Raw genomic sequence first — 18,740 nt, 5'->3', positions numbered from 1 at the left:
AAAAAACTCGAAAATATTCAAAAACTGGTTCCAAGCTAGCTAACTAATAATTATGGCTGATTATAATCAGTCATCTTTACTGCACTGTTAACAAAATCTTTAAAGGACGAGTCTGAATTCCAAACAAAATTGAGGTTGGTTAGCCACAATGGAAATTGACGTAAGTGATATTAACATTCGAAAAAATTAACTCAAAACAATAGTTTAGTCGATATTTATAGAAATTGATAAGAAAACTTTCATCCACTAAGAGTTGTGACACTATGGAAGAAAAAGATATATTGAGTACTAACTCAATTTTATGACATTTATACATCCAAATCTAAAGTTATAAATATTAAAACTTTTTCCGATTCAGAAAAACAAGCAAATCAAATGGCTCTTTTAGTAAATACTTACTGCTCACAAATATGTCTCTTAACCGTCTTGAAGCCCACGCCACTATATATATAATAGATTGTTGAAATTTTCAAGGGATGACAAGGAACTTGCACAAATGGATACGATGTTACGTGGAAAGATTTAAAAAAAGAGCAAAGAAGAAGAAAGGAGAGAATGTGGAACTTAAAGAAACTTGCCACCTCTTCGGAACGAAATTTGTGTGTGCGTTTCAGCAAGAAAACATATAGACGTCGCCCAAAAGTAATAAATTTTCAGTTAAACACAAACTGTCATAACAACATAACTATATCCAGATCTCGTTTGGACGACAACAGTTATGCTGGAGTAATAAGATATATTTTATCCCTAAAAATTTCAGGCGTAGATCTGGCGAAGACTTTGTAGTACTCCATTTCGAAACTGCAAAAGACTTGAACTGAGAACATACATGCAAACAAATGTCATCAGCTTCCAGGAGCAACAGAGAATCATTATTACTTTGCAATAAAACTCACACGCTAAATAATAATATAATTAATAACAATTAATAAAAAGAGATATTAAGATATTAAGATCTATGATACTGTACGTCTTAGCAAGGAGTATCGATGTAATTTTGAGAGGGGTTTTAGTGATACTCTGTTACTTAATCGGTTTTATAATATTGTGTCAACAAATAAAAATACTGCATCTGTAAAGGTTTTTGATTCGATACTTATTGATAAAAACCATCGTACAGGTCATCATCTTATACTATAAGATTACTACGTATAGCCTTCAATATACCAAATGATGGCAGCAAACTTTTGATCAAAGTCTTTTGTTTGGGCATGCTGATGAAGGCTACTAAACGCAACTAAAGATGATACATGTCTGTTAACTGAATAAGTACGCAGTAAATACAGGAAGGTTTATAATAGAATTTTTTGGACTGTTTTTTCTTAGTTACAAGACTTTCTAGTAAAAGTCTTTCTTAGTTAACCATTACTCTAGCTATTGTTTAAACATCAATCTCCCATTCATACGATTTTCCTTACTTTATTTGGACTTAGAGTAAGAAGAATAATGGAGGTAGTAATTTATACATTTTAAGCAACTTCATTACACATATATGACATATTCCTATACATTAAAGTGGATTTGTAACTTAATTTATAGAATAATTGCAAAACTTCTCATTAAAGAGTGTCTTAGATATTTTTAAAAGCTCGAAATGGTTGTAGGTTCTTAAAAATTTATATGTTAGTGTAGCCCTTGGATTGAAGTGAATGAGTATTCTTTTTTTTTGGAGAAAAAGAATGAGTCTTCTTTTTTATGGAGAAAATGAATGACTCTTCTTTTGTTTGGAGAAAAAGAAGACTCATAATATTTAATTAAAATTTAAAAGGTTGAGCATGTCCATAATTATATGTTTCGATGAGTAGACGTAGAGAAGTGGTAACCTCTTCAATTAAGTTCTCATAATAGTAAAACTTTAAGTAGCACTTTAATATTATTGTTTACTTTACCAATGCACTTGAGCTTGAAAATAAATGAAAGGATCGACATATTATTACGACCTTACTAGTAACTACACTCTATAAGTCCCTGTGCTTAAGAGATAATTATTCGTACCTTAACACTAGAAAAGTGTAAAATAATTAATTTGTCAGTGTCTTAGAGGTGCCTAGAGTGATTAATAGAATTTTAATTTCTTGCACTGCGTATTTGAATGATATTATTTTTATTTTTATTTTTACTTTCGAAGAGCGTGAAAGTTAACAAAGTCCGTGTGTGGGCCTTATCAATTTTACTATCTCCAAAGTCATAAACGAAAATAACACTGATTCCGTAAGAAAAAACAAATGTTATTATTTGTAAATATTTATATTTGTATATATAATTCAGAATTGTTATTAAAATCGAAAAGATTTCTGTCATTCATAATATATATGCATATCCTTATATGGAAAAATATTCCAATCTTAAGTCAAACCCAAATATTATATTGTAAAATAAAAACTTATTACGAGGTATAAGCTGACTTCTATATAAACAAATTTGAAAAAATAAATAATAAACAAAAAACCATTAAAACACATTTTTTGTAGTAAAACAAATTTAATTCATATGGCAAGAGTACATATTGGATGCATACACACGTGTATATAATAGCACATTAATAAATTAATAAAATAAACAAACAAATATTGTTATATATAAAATTTAACAAAAAAAAAAAAAATAATAACAAAGCATGCAATTAATTTGCTTTTCTACTGATATCTTTGATTGCGTAGCATTCCATTGGATCGAGACATTGGTGGTGAGTAATCAGGTGCTGGGAAAGCGGTTACTGTTTCAGTAACCACAGCGCTCTCATGTATTGACTCGGGTCTGTTATTACTTCTTGGCGGTGGGAACTGTTGGAATGAGTCAATATTTCTGAAGCGGCGCTCTTGTAACGAAACATCAACTGACATGCGTGCTGCTCGTGTCAATGGTTCCTGATTCAGTTCCAATGTTACTGATGATACGTTATCAGGTATAAATGCCTCATTGGTGTAAGGTACTGGAGCTCTAGTGTAATATAAGAAAATGCAACATTTAATAAGTTTTAGAATATTTACAATTTTTTTTTGTACAAAAAACAATAATAATAAAAAATTCATTTCAATGAAAGTGGAAAAAGCTATCCCCCTAAAAGGTACAGTGACATTTAAAGATATTTCATTCTTCAAGCAAGATCTATACTGAAAAGAACAGAACAGAAAATTTACCGCCTACCTTACAAAGGCTAGAATAATTTTATTTATTATCGTCAAATTCCTTATGATCGATGATTCAGACTCCTTCTCCTAGCACAGCGCGAAGCCGTGTAGTCACGTTATATATGAGACAGAAAATAGAAACAGCAATATGTCATATCAGACAGTTAAGTCTTGTTGAGATGGTATTGCAGATTAGGGCAACCCATAAGAAACCCCATCTCATCTGACAAATGTTCCAATAAGAACGGCAGGTTGCCTGGTTATTCAAAACATCTAATTTCCATCTACTACTTTTTGCTGGAGTTACTGGTTAATAATATGGCTGACAATAGCAACAGATTCTATTAAATTTTGAAGGAAATGCCCTCTGATCTTATCTGCTCATATCATGCAATTGTCAGAGAACTGTTAAGTAACTTCAACCAGCTCTGAGCCTTGAAACAAAAGATAATGTAATGTTTAACCAATGCCCTCTAATCAAGCCTCACAGTATACTATTGATGTCTTCTATTAATAATAATACAGCAATAGAAAAATATACTGCTACACATATTCGATAGAATACTTATGAGTTTCAGTGAATTTATTAAATTTTTAAATATTTTTACTTTTTTTGAACTTACGGAGTTTTTTCCTCATAAGCGTTTATAGTTGTTCGTGTCGCTAAGATGTCATCAGACTCCTTTCGGGGATTGAATAAGGTATCCTAGAAAAAGAACGTAAATTAAAATTATTCTCTATTAAAAAAAAAATAACATTCTTTTCATATTAAGTAAATTAAATTCGTAACAAATGAGTAATGTCCGCTGCTACAAATAAAATATTAACGACTTTAATTTAATCTGATTTCACATATCATTTTTATTATGCGTTAGTCTTACTTTGAATTTCTTATCACCACAAGTACTTATAAAATTGCGAAAATTATCTTTTACTCATTCAGTAAATAAAGGTATTATAAAAGACATAATAAATATCTTTTACCAGTGCTAACAATGCATACAATTTAACAATAGTAAATACTTCCGAACTTATATTTCAAAATAAAACAATTTAACCTAATCACCAGTTTCTTTGTTACTTCTTGGAACTTACATTTCCGTCCTTATCTCTGACAATGCATGCAGCACGCATGAGCAGATACGTCATCAAACCAACATTAATAATCCAAAGTACGAAACCCTTGAACGATATGATCATCAAAGATATGGAAACAACCATGCCAGCTATAAGCTGCGCAGCCATGGGGTTCACAGTTTGGCCATTCATAACGTCCACATCATATTCTGAAACATATTAATAAAATGCATAATATATACCATATATACACCACATATCGTAAAATATATTATTACTATTGTTATACATATCATATATATTCAGTACTCACCAGTAGCGGCACTATAGAACTTATCGTAATCAATTCCGAATATAATACCCAATGCTAAATCCATTAAACAAATGCCCAGAGTTATGAGAACCCAAGTGTACAATACGAAAAGCGTGTGCTTAATGTTATCTTTCTTTAAATCTAAAATTTTAAAATTTTGATTTTGTTGAAATATAATGGAAAAAATAATCTGGAAGGTAAACTTACTTGTTATTAACAATACCGACGATATAAGCCAGCAAGCGGCAAGTCCTAAGTACACACAGTTCCATATTAAAATATCTTCTGCGTCAAACACTTTGCCCACACTGAACAACATCGTATGATCATATCCCGGAAAGTCTACTGGACTACAATCGCTACTTCTGAAGTAAAGCTGGATGAATACTGTTGGAATTAAGGTCGCATAAGTAGTAGACATAGCGGGAGCAGTTATATGACAGCTGTAGGATACAATTCCAGTTATTGTCAAAGCTATCCAGACAATAGATTGTATCTAAAAGTTTAAAAAATAATATAAATAATAACTAATTTAAGTTTAATAAACTTATAATTAATTAAATGTGTTCAAAACTGTCACTCTATTAGAAAATAAGTAAATTTTTTTTAAATTAATCCTTAAAAGTATTGGCTTAGGACAACAATGGTAAACTATTTTCATTATTATAACACATGCGACCCTATGACATAGAAATATAAGAATTACTTGTTCAAAACTACTCATTGTTCAGTTTTAGGTTAAAACAACTACAGATTCTTTTAAATACAGAGTGTAAGATCCACTCATCTTATCTTGCATATTTAAACAATTTTAGTAGACCCCAAAACCTCCGCACACCAAGAGTTCAAGAAAAATTATACTAATTGAAATACGCTTATAAAAAATATATCACCATCGCTTTCTTAGATGAATCTGGTTTTAAATTTATTATCCCCTCCTTTCTCTCTCTCTCACTTCTTCCCTCCATCTCATTATATGTCATTCTCTCGCTTGTTAATAAAACTATTCGGACTACACCTATAGATACATATGAGCAACACTGTAATAAATTTTTATGGTGTATTAAGAGGATATATATAATCTTAATAAATATTTATACTTCTAAATAATATAAACTAAATCTACTTTATAGTCCTCGAACGAACTCTTAGTCATGGTGTAGAAAATTAGCTTTTCTACCACAGAAAAGTAGTAGAAGAAAATCATGATTTAAATTTTAGAATAGATTAACAGAATTTAGAAGAAGAAAACAAGAAAAAATCCTTAAGAAGTTTAAAAACAGGCACGGAATTGTCAATATCGGAGATGTTAGTAAGGAAGAAAAGATAATAGATATTCAGTTAATTTTGGCCCAAGAAGTTATACCGAAATATTGCATTCATGCAGCTATTAGTTGCTTTATTAATCAAATAGTATTTTACAAGTTACTAAGTCGTAGTCGTAAGTCATTAGTATTTCTGGGAAATTAGTTATATATACAAAATCCCATAAAACTTGTTGTAACTTTTCAGAGCAGATAAGGCTCTGAAATTTGGATTTCCATTCATTTCCCATTCGGAAGTTTCAGGTACAATCTATACTCTGTGCAAATATGTCGAGTTTTGAGTTCTTAGTAATCAAATCTTTATCATATCAAGTCTTCGTATCGCATCTATTAATTAATATCTGTCCAGCGTTACTTAATTATTTATTTTTACGTTAATAAATAAAAACAAAAAATAATTAATTGCATAAGAAATGAAATTTGTTAGTATCGCGAAGTTGATTTTTGTCAAGTGACTCAATGAAGTTGATTGATATTCCCTATTTTATCAGTAAATTACAACAATATTTTTGTTTATCAATAAAATAATAATGTATAATAATAAAATAACCCCTTTCGTACCGAGCCAAATTAAAAAATTACAAAATAGTTTTTGCAATTTTTTTTTTTTAATTGATTATTTTTTGACAAAAATAAATTTAAGGAGCTGATGGCGATTATATTTCGCATTGCTTAAGGTTCACATTTGAGGGGATTTTTATCAGGTCTTGTAAATCCCTTCAATCAGGTCAGGTCAACAAAAGTCAGATTTCGTTGTAACAGAAACTCAATATTTAATTTTAAAAGTTAAATTTATTCCATTAAATAGTATTATTTGTTGAAAAATCAAATTATCGGTAACAATATATTTAATACTTAATAATAGCTAATACTCGTATACGGGGGCAGTTTGAATACAATATTGGTCCTATCAACTACCGTAAAATTTTGAGCAAGCTGCGTCATATAATTTGTATTTGACGGCCATTAAAACCAGATAACTTCGTAGGTTTGAACGAAAATGAAAAAAAGAAATTTTGTATGGTCATCAAGCATTATTTGAAGCATAAATAAACCATCACCGAAATCAAGAATGGCTTAATAAATACGATGGACTTGCCACCATTAAGTTTAATCGTTCAGAAATGAGTACTGAATTCCATTGTGGTCGTGCCAGCACAAATAACGTTGAACACCAGAAATCGTAAAAAACCCATGGCAAGGTGCTAAACGATCGACGAGTGAAGGTCCGTGAAAATTTGCCCATCTTTACTGAGCTAAGCACTCTAGTATATGAACATTAGGACATGAAAAAGTTATTAGGACGATAACCTTTAAAAATAACACTGTTTTAACATTTCAATATTATTCCGATCTAGACACGACGTCGATTCGAAGCATAAACGTCTTCATGTGACAAATAAAAACTGCTCTCCTATCAAGACTATGGGCGGGGACACGTGAGCAGTCGCTATGGCGAAGATTCATAACCTGAACAATGAACTGATACCCCACTAAGCATATTCTCCAGATGAAATCTCCTACAAATATTTCCAGCTTGTGAACGCGAAGAAATAACTCAGCGGTAAGAGATATGGGTTAAGAAGGATACCTTGAAGAAACCAATCATTTGAAAGGAATAAATATAATTGGAATAAAGCTGAACTAAATGTATCAAGATAAAGGAGTTTATATTTTAACGGATAAAATAAGTTAAAGGGTGGTATAAAGTATCTAGTTAAAAGAAGACCATGTTATAAAATAAAATGACTTATTGGCAAAACAAAAATTATTATACTAAATTAACAGACTGCCCCATATAGACTTAAAATGATAGCTATTTACGTGTAAAAATAATGAAATAATCTTGCTATATATAATATATTGGATTTTCCGTATTAGACGTATGTTGATTTGAAATATAAAAACTTCATGCTGTTGTCTTTAGTCGATTTCATTCATATCATCGAGCATAAAAGTCGCGTTATAGGTATTACGGGCTCTAAATTATATAAAGCAGTAGGTTAAGTAGACCTCACGCTTCAAGTCACTGTCGGTCATTACTTCAAAATTTTGTTTCATTTTATTTCAAAATTATTATTCTTTAACCAATCAAATTATACGAAAATAGAGTATATAAAGCAAAACATGATCCTACATCTCTTCATCTTCAGATATTGGATAACTAAAATGAAGTAGAAGATAGGCAAAAATATATATGTTAAGCTAATCAAGCTGAAGAGATTTGCTGATATCTTGCAATACGAGATATAATTAATAATAATTAATTATGGTTACACAAAGTGAATGAAAATATATTCATGATTTCTAAAATACTCAAATAATTTTTAAGATGGTCATTCATGTGATATATCATACGAATAAACTGAATTTATTTTGTACAAGTCATGATTTTATTAGAACTTTTTTTGTACCTTTAAGGAGAAAGGTGAAGAGTTTTCATATCAATTGTACTTAACTTATTCAAATGTGATTCACTTTTAATCAATCGATAACATTACTTTCACAGTATAGCCTATTATTCTACCATAGTCAAGTACAAATAAAACCCCAAATATGATTCAGCACCCACTTTCCGTAGTTTCAAGTCTGATATGAAAGTGAATAATCATACTTTCAATCCCTATTTACATACTATGTACCTATTTCAATCACTCATTTCATAATCTTGTTCCCAACTGCCGTAACAGACTATCGTTAGTAAATGAAGACACGGATCAAAAAACTAAGAATAAAATGCTGAACACATATCATAAAAATATATATGCGTAAATTACAATTTTATCTTATCAACACCATATCACAGAATGATCTAAAATACTTAATGAAAACAAGGAAAAACGTTAGCTTTGGCTTTCCCGAAAGTTTAACACTCTCCATACTGATAGTGATACTACATAACAATTACCAAAATTCCTTATTTATATAGGTTCGACAATATTTATCTAAAAATAATGCCCATTTCTTTAATAGATCTGCATTGATCACAAAAACTTCCAATATGTGAAGTTCGGCTCACAATGTGAGAAACTGGTTTAATGTTAGCTAGAGAGACTGCCAAATAGATATCGGTAAATCGATATTTCTCACGGTCACTTTCTTTTTCTCCTTCTATAATAAATTTCAATAATGACACTACAGCCTGCTGTACTTCATTGTAACGTACGGTATAAAGATCCTAACGAAGTTATAGATCTTCAGTGACTTGGAGGCGAATTATATACTCTAAAAATAACAAATCTTTTATTGAGATAAGAAATTTTCCATTAAGATCATAATAAGATCACTGCTTGGGACAATATAAGTGTGTTAGTCTTAACATTTTCTTCTAGTGCTAAGTTCTGATACGATTTTCACAAATATTAGTCTTCATTCCCCAATGCCGTTTATCCATTCATTTTTATTCACTGAGATTGTCATGTTTATCAAGTCAAACATAATATAACCTTTCCATGGTATCACGACGATCCGTTATTTGAACTCAAATGAACCTTAGAATGATGACACCAACCTAACTAAATCCAACCCACCCTAACCTAATATAACCTTACCAAATATAACCCATATACACAATAATATGAGGGGGTTTGAAATGTTTTTAAACTTAAACAAAATTTATATCAGTTTTTTTGAATGCATACAATTCTCAATTCTCAGTATAAGAAAACTCAGAAATCGACATGACTGTCATATTCCAATATTAACTGTATTAACTCAAATGCAGATATCTATTGATAAGTGTCAGTTTATAGCTAAAGATTGGTGCTTTAATTTTGGCGTTTGATTTTTTAGATTTTACAATAACTTAGCCGCATCCAATAAGGCAACAATTTCGGGAACGATTTTCAGAGTAGTAAGCTCTACGTCCGGTATCTTTGAAAATGTGAAACATGTACGCAAGATATCCATCAAAACTATAAATGCTAGTCCTTAGACTCTGCTGAGTATAACGATGACAGTACTTGTTATCATAGTGAAGATAGTGAAGAATCAGTCGTTCTTGCTTATGAAAATCTGACTCCAATGAGATTTCTTGAATACATTTCACAATAATTTGTAATACAGGATATAACTCTGTACTTGATTTTAATGACTTGTATTTAATCAATTGTTACTACAGATACTCAGTACATAGAATATCTTGGACGTGTAAAAACTATTTAATTTAAAAATCGATAAACTTTTTATTCTGTCCAACTCTGGTGGACGTTGTAACTAGATCAAGGTAGACTATGTGCTAGATAAGTGACTCTATTGATATAGAGCCAAGTAGTGTCAATATTGTAAGTGAATATTTCATTATTATATTTTTTTATTGGACCAGTAATTGGAAAAAATTACACATGACTTTGGAATGTGATAACGAATATCAATGAAAGTGCTCATTATGTTAGAAAAATAAAATGATAGCGAAATATGGGTAAATAAAGTGAAAGGCAAATTTTAAATCCAATAGGCAAGGTTTCTGAGAACGTCAGCAGCAAGCACAATATATATTCATATTATTTTATATCACTACTTGAAATTCTTCTATATACTGAAACATAGAAGAATTATGTCCTACGTTGGATCTTGTTTTTACTTACCGCACCCAAAACGCCAGCCCATAATGCTATTCTGCGTAAACAGCTGTAGTTTTTTATAGTGCCCGGGCGGTTATATCCGTAAGCGCTGTTCATGTTGATATAATATTTTTGCTTTGCACTTTCTTAATATTTATTATTTTAACCAATTTATGTAGGAATTCAAAAAAAAATTCTGATTGACGCACTAAATCCAAAATCCAAAAATAATTAGAGAGACGCGCGTTGTATCTTTGGTCAGGCCGAACTGAAAATTCGTTCCGATCAATGCACAAAAGAGTTAAAAATTTCTTCTTTCGATAAAAGCAAAACTATTTTAACATAAAACTTTGCTCTCCATACGTGCAATTGTTTTTGTTCGTTTCGAGATAGATTAAATATTGAACTAATTTAGCAATTTAGCAATTTAGTAGATAAAATTTAAAACCTTTTCTTAAATGAAAATTGGAATTCGCCGACGCGCAGGTCTCGCTCAGTTAACGTTCGTTTAATTACTGCGTTCAAGTGTATTTTTGCTCACTGTTCGGCGAGAAGTCACTCCCCGTGGATACCTGCGAGTACCGAATATCGCGAGTATCCGTCCACCTGTTAAGTTTGGCTACCGACTACAGACGACTGCTGCCATTGAGCGCTCATTAACTCTTTACAAATATTGTGTTTACGCATCAGCCCAAAATATTATCAGGCCACTGATAAGGTTTCAGTGTCGATAATGTTGGCTTTATCAATATGAATATGTGAAAGAAATATTATAAATTTTCTAATTATTCTTCTATAAGAATATAGCATTACAGTTTATCATAAACAATGAACTAAGTGAACTTACTCGTATCATTAAAAATAAATGTTATTAGCGCATATTTCGCGTATCAGTCGCTTAATTTAGAATTTACAATAGAACGGCTTCAGTTCGGTGCTTAGGTGCTCAGGTGCTCAGGTGCTTATGCATTTAGACAAACTTATAAATTATTATCAGTATTTTGAATTCTTACCTCATCGACTAAGTAAACTGAATTGAATGTATATGAACTACGCAACGATATCCCAACTACCGTTTGTATCCAGCGCTCATGCCTGGGTCTACGAACAAAGCACCTAAAATATCATTTATTGTGATGGAATAAATATTGAAAGCCATTGTAATACATTGTCTCAGAAGCTTTAGATATGCTCTGATATATAAATTTCATTTATTTTACTTTATTTTATTAATTAATGAAAATTTAGGTATAAATAAATAAAAGAAATAAAGATAGACCGGCTTCTCCCCTCATTATTCAGAAGTATAAGAAATTTAATCTTTGCTGATCTCTGATTCAATTCTTATGATAACTATATCTTGTCTATTGCAAGAAATGAAATATTTTATCTATTCATTTTTAAAAAACAGAAATATCGCTCATTACACTTACGAAAAAATTATTCCAAAACGGGCTCTTCACTTGGAGCGGCCAAATTTTCTTAATACGTCACTTAGTAAATCTATTGGGACGTAAGTTGTAAATTGATAAACCTTATAATTGTTTTTATATTTTGTTCTATTCACCTTTTTTTTAATAATAATAAGCGAAGTTTTAGACAGAGTCAATAGCGTAGCCAGGATTATGCCAAAGGGGCGATATAGTTAAAAAAATTCTTCGAACAGTGTTTTTTTTTAGTGTATTATTTGCTGATTATATTGCAAAGGAATGATCTATCCCTTTATCCGCCCTGGATATGCTACTGAACACAGTTGTATTACATGAATTAATGGTTTCCATAAGAGCACCTTTTATACAACTAGAAACACTTAGAATACTTTAACATTAAAAATATATAATATTTAAAACTTGAAGTCTTCTCAACCTCTTAGGAATTGCTTATTGCCGAGAACACTTACAGCTACCTGTTTAGCGTGCCTTGAAGTCTTCTCAACCTCTTGAAAATTGCTTATTGCCTTGAATCTTCTCAACCTCTTGAAAATTGCTTATTGCCTTTAATTCTTCTTAACCTCTTAAAAATTGCTTATTGCCGATAACACTTACAGCTACCTCTTTAGCGCGCCTTGAAGTCTTCTCAACCTCTTGAAAATTGCTTGTTGCCTTGAATTCTTCTTAACCTCTTGAAAATTGCTTATTGCCGAGAAGGCTTACATCTACCTCTTTAACTTGCCTATTTATCCTTGCTATTCCTTTTTCACAAGAGCTCTAATACATATCATGGAGTGTTAACAATACTTCTAAAAATTTTAGATTGTTACTTTTGCAGTGTTTCGTAATTGAAGGTAAGCTAATATTATTCGATATATACTCTCCGCCATACTTCCATAGTCCTTAGCCCGTTTTGTTTTTCTTAAGATTTGAAGCAAAATGAAAACTTTAAACATTTTATTATTGTTGTAGTATTTTTTTTTTGTTTTTGTGTATAAAAAACAGGGGTCAGACAAATTCATAAGTTCTTTTTTTAAACCCGAAACTCATATGAATCTAAAAATATTTTATTAAAATGTGCTATTATTTGCAGAAATTGAAATAATAATTTGCTTTAGGGTCTAATGCGTAAAAAAGAAATTAGTTGTTCAAATACTAAAAATTTAAAAAGTTTATTTAGATAGGTGTAAAAAAATATTAGTTGACGTCAAATTCCGATTAGCCTTGTTTTCTATTGTTTTTTGGCTTTACTACTTTGACTTGTTTCTTTGTAGGTTTCTTGATGGTAGCTTTCTTCTTAGTTGTTCGGGTTTTTTTTGTTGCTGGTTTTTTTGATGGTTTTTTCACTTCTTGCTTTTTGGAAGCAGGCGTATTGCTAGGTTTATTGGGTGATGGTGGTGCAGGTTTGGATGCAGCTACAGGAGATGTATTCGAAACTGGACTGGATGGTTTTGGATTTTGATTCGTAGGCTGGGCAGCAACTTGTGGAGGTGTACTTGCAGCTTGACTTGATGGTTCTGGACTCTCAATCGCATCATTTGAATAATTATCATCAATTGGCACTGCAGACTGCTGATTTTCAACCTGTGCCACATTGTTATTACCGGGATTGCCATTTTCATCAGATGGATCTTTATCAAATTCCGCATCAGTTTCATAATCATCATAAGAATATGCATAATCATCATCATAATCTTCTATTTCCTCGCCATAAGCGAAACCCTGCATAATTACCACCGCCAATATTAAAAGTGTCAGTTTAAACATTTTTAATCTCCGTTCGCAGTTCTTCCAATTCCTTAGTTGAATGAATAACTAATATAATTAATCAGAATTTTAGCTCTATTTATACCAAACCCATTGTGCAGTTTCTTTGTAAATTCAAGAATTAAATAAATAATTATAAATAAAACAAGCAAAAATAAAATATGTTTTCTTTATATTAAATATTTAAATAGACAACGAGTTAAAGTCTAACAATTTATTTTGAAAAATATGTTTAAGATTATGTAATATATCAAAACACCAAAACTATAACTTGTATGTGAGTGTTTACATATACTTTACATCTGGCGTCTTGAATAATATTTTTTCAGGTAATACGAGTAATCAACATTTAGAGAAAGAAACAAAGTCACGCCTTTAAGACTGTTTAAGAAAAAATAGAATCCCAAATCTAAAGAGTTAATATCAATATATGGAGATTCTGCGACTTAAAGTCAATAAAGTATATATAAGTATGATCATGCACAGCTTAAGTTACGATAACTATACCTAAACCATTTTCAAATATTGTCCCAAATAATATATTTATTTCAATAAAGGTAATTGTACATACCATATTTCTCATGTTCAAAAATCTGCAGGAATTATTATATGAAACTAGCTATTGTTGTTGATTATAAGTACTGCCAGTCTACATACCAAAGCTAATTACCTACCACAATCGTCAAAGTTTCAACGACCGCAAGATCGGTGCAATAAAAGAGGTGACAATCATATCAACAACAACAACCATTTACAACCTCATTTTCATAATTAATTGTCCATAACATCCGTTTAACGAGTTTCCGCCTGACGCAACACCTTTAAACATGATTAGTGTTCTCTTAACTTGATCACTTCTCCGGAGACATGATCTACCTCTATGCCTTATTTCTTCAACTGCAACTTCAATCATGTTCTGGAGCATCGTCATACATTCTCACGCTTAATGGATGGCAATTCCCTGATTCATATCAATGTTGTGATAAAGTTCATAAGGCTTGTTATTCATTCGGATACCGTAGTCGTTGTCAATTCGTAGAGGACCAAAGGTCTTACAGAAAACTTTTCTCTTGTAAGCGCCCATAACAGCGTCATCATTCTGTGATTCATAAATATTCTTGGAATAGGCCTCATAAGATGCAACTCATATAATTTTTTTCAGTTATCGTAACACTTTTCCGGTATTGTCTCCAGCTTCCTTCAGGAATTAATACCGTCAATGAAATTAAAACAGGTACCCTGAAACGATGTTTTAACTGAATAATAATTTGATGAAATTGGTTACACCTAGCACGTTTATTCTTTCCTCTGGGTGTGACTCATTAGAACGATACTCGGTAACCAAACAATTTACATCACTTTTATAGTAAATTCCTCTTTTGTTTAGAGCATGAAAGAACCGATCTCAGCAAATCTTCCTTTCGTCACTTGTATCTCAGGAATTGCTGGGATGATCAGCTATTTTATTGAATAATTATTTTATTGAATACATATCTGTGATTTTTGCCCTACCATATTAACTATGATGGTAGGTAATGTTTTGAAATTTTGAAGTTCCTAAAGGGTTAAGTCACCATTATCATTTACAATATTATAAATTGCATATAATGTTAGGTGATATTTTGAAATTTTGAAGTTCCTAAAGGATTAAATTACCATCACAATAGTATAAATTGTATTTGTAGTTTTAATAGTTTATCTGTCCATATTGACCATCTGTCTCCTATAAAATCAAGCTGAAAGCTGTCACGGTATACGCTACAGATGTTGAAACTAGAAAAAGTACCAATGTAAAAATCCATAACAGTCCATATCAACATTAGTATCTTGTATTTAGACTTTCCTATTCTATAATCTAATTATTATCCTACATTAAGACTGAAAAGTTTTCGGAAATTCTCATTTAAAATTCGCGCGCTGTATATTTTTCGATATTTTAAGTTTATGTAGTTTGGCAGCACTGTCCTTAATTACTATGCCAAAAATGAGCGCGATCTGTCAGACAGTTCGTTTACGGCAGCTGTTGAAACCAGTTCACCTCAGTAGTGCGTTGCGAAATGTCTTCGACGGTCTTACGACCGTCCTGAAAGGCTTTGTACCACTCATAAACTTGAGTTTTCGATAAAACTGATTCCCCATAAGCCTTTTGTAGCATTCGCAACGATTCTGCACACGAAATTCGTTCGAAACACAAAATTTGATGCAAACTCTTTGTTCAATATTTTTTTCCATTGTTTTTTTCGCAACGCACTACTGAGGTGAACTGGTTTCAACAGCTGCCGAAAACGAACTGTCTGACAGATCGCGCTCATTTTTGGCATAGTAATTAAGGACAGTGCTGCCAAACTACATAAACTTAAAATATCGAAAAATATACAGCGCGCGAATTTTAAATGAGAATTTCCGAAAACTTTTCGGTCTTAATGTATATGCTTAAATTCTAATCTGTTAAATTAAAGGACTGTAAAACAGCAAACTTGCACTTGTTTCAGTTAATAATGAAATCAAAATTTTTAAATGAAAGATAATACCATACGCTGAAAGATTTAACAAGGCAACATATGAAATAAATTAACTTCTCCTTGAACGGAACTCAGAGAAAGTAATATCGTATGTTGAAAGAACTCATTTCTCGTATGTTGAAAGAACGAACTTGGAAAACAAGGTACCAATCGCTAAACGAATTAAGCTCTCCTTGAATAGAACTCAGTAGAAGTAATACCGTATTTTAAAAGAGCTGACTTCTTCTAGAAGCTTGAAGACAAGATACCATGTGTTTAAAAAATCAACTTCTCCTTAAATAGAACTCCGAAAAAAATGCCTATTCAAGAATACTCGGATTAAAAAGTCAATGTTGGTATGAAGTTAATTCAGCTTAAATAATATCATCCAAAACCTCTTGCTGTATTTCCGATAATGTGCAATCATTCTGTACCAATTCCGTACACACTCTGAATCAGACATATTTCTAGTTCTAAAAATTAAAAATGAAAGTCTCAGAGAATAGAAGATATATACCGAGAAAAAAGCATACAACAATATTATCTTCTGATGAAACCTTGGATCAACAAAAGGTCACATGTTTCGGAAATACTTAAAAAGTCTTTAATTCAATATTGTAGATTAGTCAAATAATGATAAATTAAGTTTATATTTGTTTAATTAGCTTTGTAGCATTTTGAAAAATATTATAATTTCAATGCCGAAATGGACTTAAATTGTGAAAGTTGAAAAGTTTATTGAATTCATTAATTCCTCAAAATAAGAATTTATGAAAAAATATTATTTATTAATTAAAATAAACATATATAGTATAATTATACATAACTTTGTCTTGAATATTTTCAAAAACAGAGCTTCCGATTTTTACCTAATTAGGAATTTTCTTCTAACAGACAACAAATCAACTTTAATTAAATAATTTAACTGCTGAATAAATAGAAAAATACAAATTGAATTTAGACTTGTTGTCTTTAAATAAATATTTTTTTAAATAATTTTAATTATATTTATGGAATATTCGGTATTTAAAAGAACTGACAAAGAATGTGGCGTAACGACAAGTTCAATTGATATAAATACCAAATATGGCGAGTTTTAGAAATAGTTTAGAAAGCAGTTCGGAACTCTCGATTCGCAAAGAAATGAAATCGTTTATAATTCTACTTGCCGTATTGGCGGTATGCTCAGTGCAAACTCTGGCCCAAGAGCAGAAAAATGAAGTTATTGGTAATGGTTATTATTCTGATTATAATGATTTACCAGTTGCGGATCAAAACGGAAATGGTGATGTGGGCGTAGGTGGCGGTGCAGCTAAAGATAGTGTTAATGTTGATAACGGCGCTGTTGTAGGTGACGGAGCAGGTGCTGGTAATGGTGATAGTGCTGGTGCAGATAACAGTGCTGGGTCTGACTCTGGTGCTGCTGCTGGTGCTGGCGATGGTGCTGTTGGAGATAATAATGATGGAGGTAATGTTGACGATCAAGTTGATAATGGAAGTAATTTACCCAACACTGGAGGCGATAATCCTGGTAATAATAGTGGGGGCATTGAAGTTGGTGGAAATGAAAATGGTGGTGATCTGCCTTACGATAATATATCTGGTTCAGGGTCTGGTTCAGGGTCTGGTTCATCAAACGAAGGTGATATCGTTCCGATTGCAGCACCAGAAACTACAACACGAGCACCTATACCACAACCCAAGCCCAGTAGACGACGTGTAAGACGTAATCAAGGTGGAAAAAGAAATAATGGAGCAACCAAAAGACCAGCACAACAAGCACGTAAACCTGCTGCCAGACCAGCACCAGCCCGCAGAGCACAAACTCCTGCACGGAAACCTGCAAGAAGTACACCGAGTAGGCGACCACAACCAGCTAGACGTCAAAATAATAATAGAAGAGCTCAACCAGCAAGAAGAGCAAAAAGTGCGGGCGGTAGAGGAAATCGTGCAAGAAGTTTAAATAGCGGTAGAGCAAAACGTGGTTAGATTCGCCACTTTCAACAAATTTATCTTAATATATATATTATACATAGACTTGTAATTATATTTGTATGCTATAAATATGGTAATGGTGAAAAAAATAAAATTTGAAAAAAATTTATTCTTCTTAAATTCATACTTCACTTGAAAACTCACTTGATAAAATACAGATATCCCTGAGTAGTAATAACCTTGGTAGTAGATTGAAATCAGAAAGGATATGGTTAATTCACTAACAAGATGAATAACTGAGTTAGGAATTATATAGAATAACAGGTCATGATTCAAAACAAATTAATGAATAGTAAATGAACCTGAAAGATTATGAGAAAGATTTAATATTAGATAAATTACATTCTAAAAGTTATCAACACGAGTTAATTTGAAAGAATTATAGACAAATAAACTAATAGCATTCTTGCCAATAGATTTGTGCTAATAATTGACACAATCATCCAGATTTATTGCAATAACACTCAATACTCATTAATTACTCACAACTGTGAGTAAAAAGCAAGTCACAAAATACCCCTACAGCAAATATATTCAAAATTCAAATCAATTTCAATAAATTAATCAATTTTTTAATATTTCATCAAACATTTTGAATGAGCCATTTGAAACTGTTTACATTCGTTGTAATTCGTTTGT

General features: G+C 31.4%; 3 protein-coding genes across 3 annotated transcripts; 1 reads left to right on the top strand and 2 right to left on the bottom strand.

The window, feature by feature from the left end:
- Positions 1–2,479: 2,479 nt before the first annotated feature.
- LOC119673145 lies at positions 2,480–11,045 on the bottom strand. Its single transcript, XM_038084381.1, has 6 exons — positions 10,433–11,045; positions 4,729–5,017; positions 4,522–4,662; positions 4,227–4,417; positions 3,755–3,837; positions 2,480–2,940 (listed from the first exon to the last, which is right to left on the bottom strand). Exons 1-6 carry the CDS (start codon positions 10,523–10,525, stop codon positions 2,637–2,639), a joined length of 1,101 nt encoding a protein of 366 aa, XP_037940309.1. The 5' UTR covers positions 10,526–11,045; the 3' UTR covers positions 2,480–2,636.
- A 2,011-nt stretch (positions 11,046–13,056) lies between these two features.
- LOC119677657 (sec-independent protein translocase protein TatB-like) lies at positions 13,057–13,605 on the bottom strand. The gene has a single exon (XM_038089109.1). It carries the CDS (start codon positions 13,603–13,605, stop codon positions 13,057–13,059), a length of 549 nt encoding a protein of 182 aa, XP_037945037.1.
- A 3,587-nt stretch (positions 13,606–17,192) lies between these two features.
- Positions 17,193–18,095, top strand: LOC119677647 (uncharacterized protein DDB_G0282077-like). Its single transcript, XM_038089097.1, has one exon. It carries the CDS (start codon positions 17,193–17,195, stop codon positions 18,093–18,095), a length of 903 nt encoding a protein of 300 aa, XP_037945025.1.
- Positions 18,096–18,740: the final 645 nt, after the last annotated feature.

Source organism: Teleopsis dalmanni, chromosome 1 (genome assembly GCF_002237135.1).
Source record: "Teleopsis dalmanni isolate 2A chromosome 1, ASM223713v2, whole genome shotgun sequence".
In the NCBI taxonomy this organism is placed as follows: domain Eukaryota; kingdom Metazoa; phylum Arthropoda; class Insecta; order Diptera; family Diopsidae; genus Teleopsis; species Teleopsis dalmanni.
The sequence above is the reverse complement of the archived record's forward strand: the minus strand, read 5'-3'. Positions and strand labels throughout refer to the sequence as shown.

Coding starts and splice junctions, on each gene's coding strand:
- LOC119673145 (XM_038084381.1), bottom strand. CDS start 10,525: ATGAACAGCGCTTACGGATATAACCGCCCGGGCACTATAAAAAACTAC. Junction 4,663..4,728: donor GTCGGTATTGTTAATAACAA/GTAAGTTTACCT, acceptor TTAAAATTTTAG/ATTTAAAGAAAGATAACATT. Junction 4,418..4,521: donor GTTCTATAGTGCCGCTACTG/GTGAGTACTGAA, acceptor AATATGTTTCAG/AATATGATGTGGACGTTATG.
- LOC119677657 (XM_038089109.1), bottom strand. CDS start 13,605: ATGTTTAAACTGACACTTTTAATATTGGCGGTGGTAATTATGCAGGGT.
- LOC119677647 (XM_038089097.1), top strand. CDS start 17,193: ATGGCGAGTTTTAGAAATAGTTTAGAAAGCAGTTCGGAACTCTCGATT.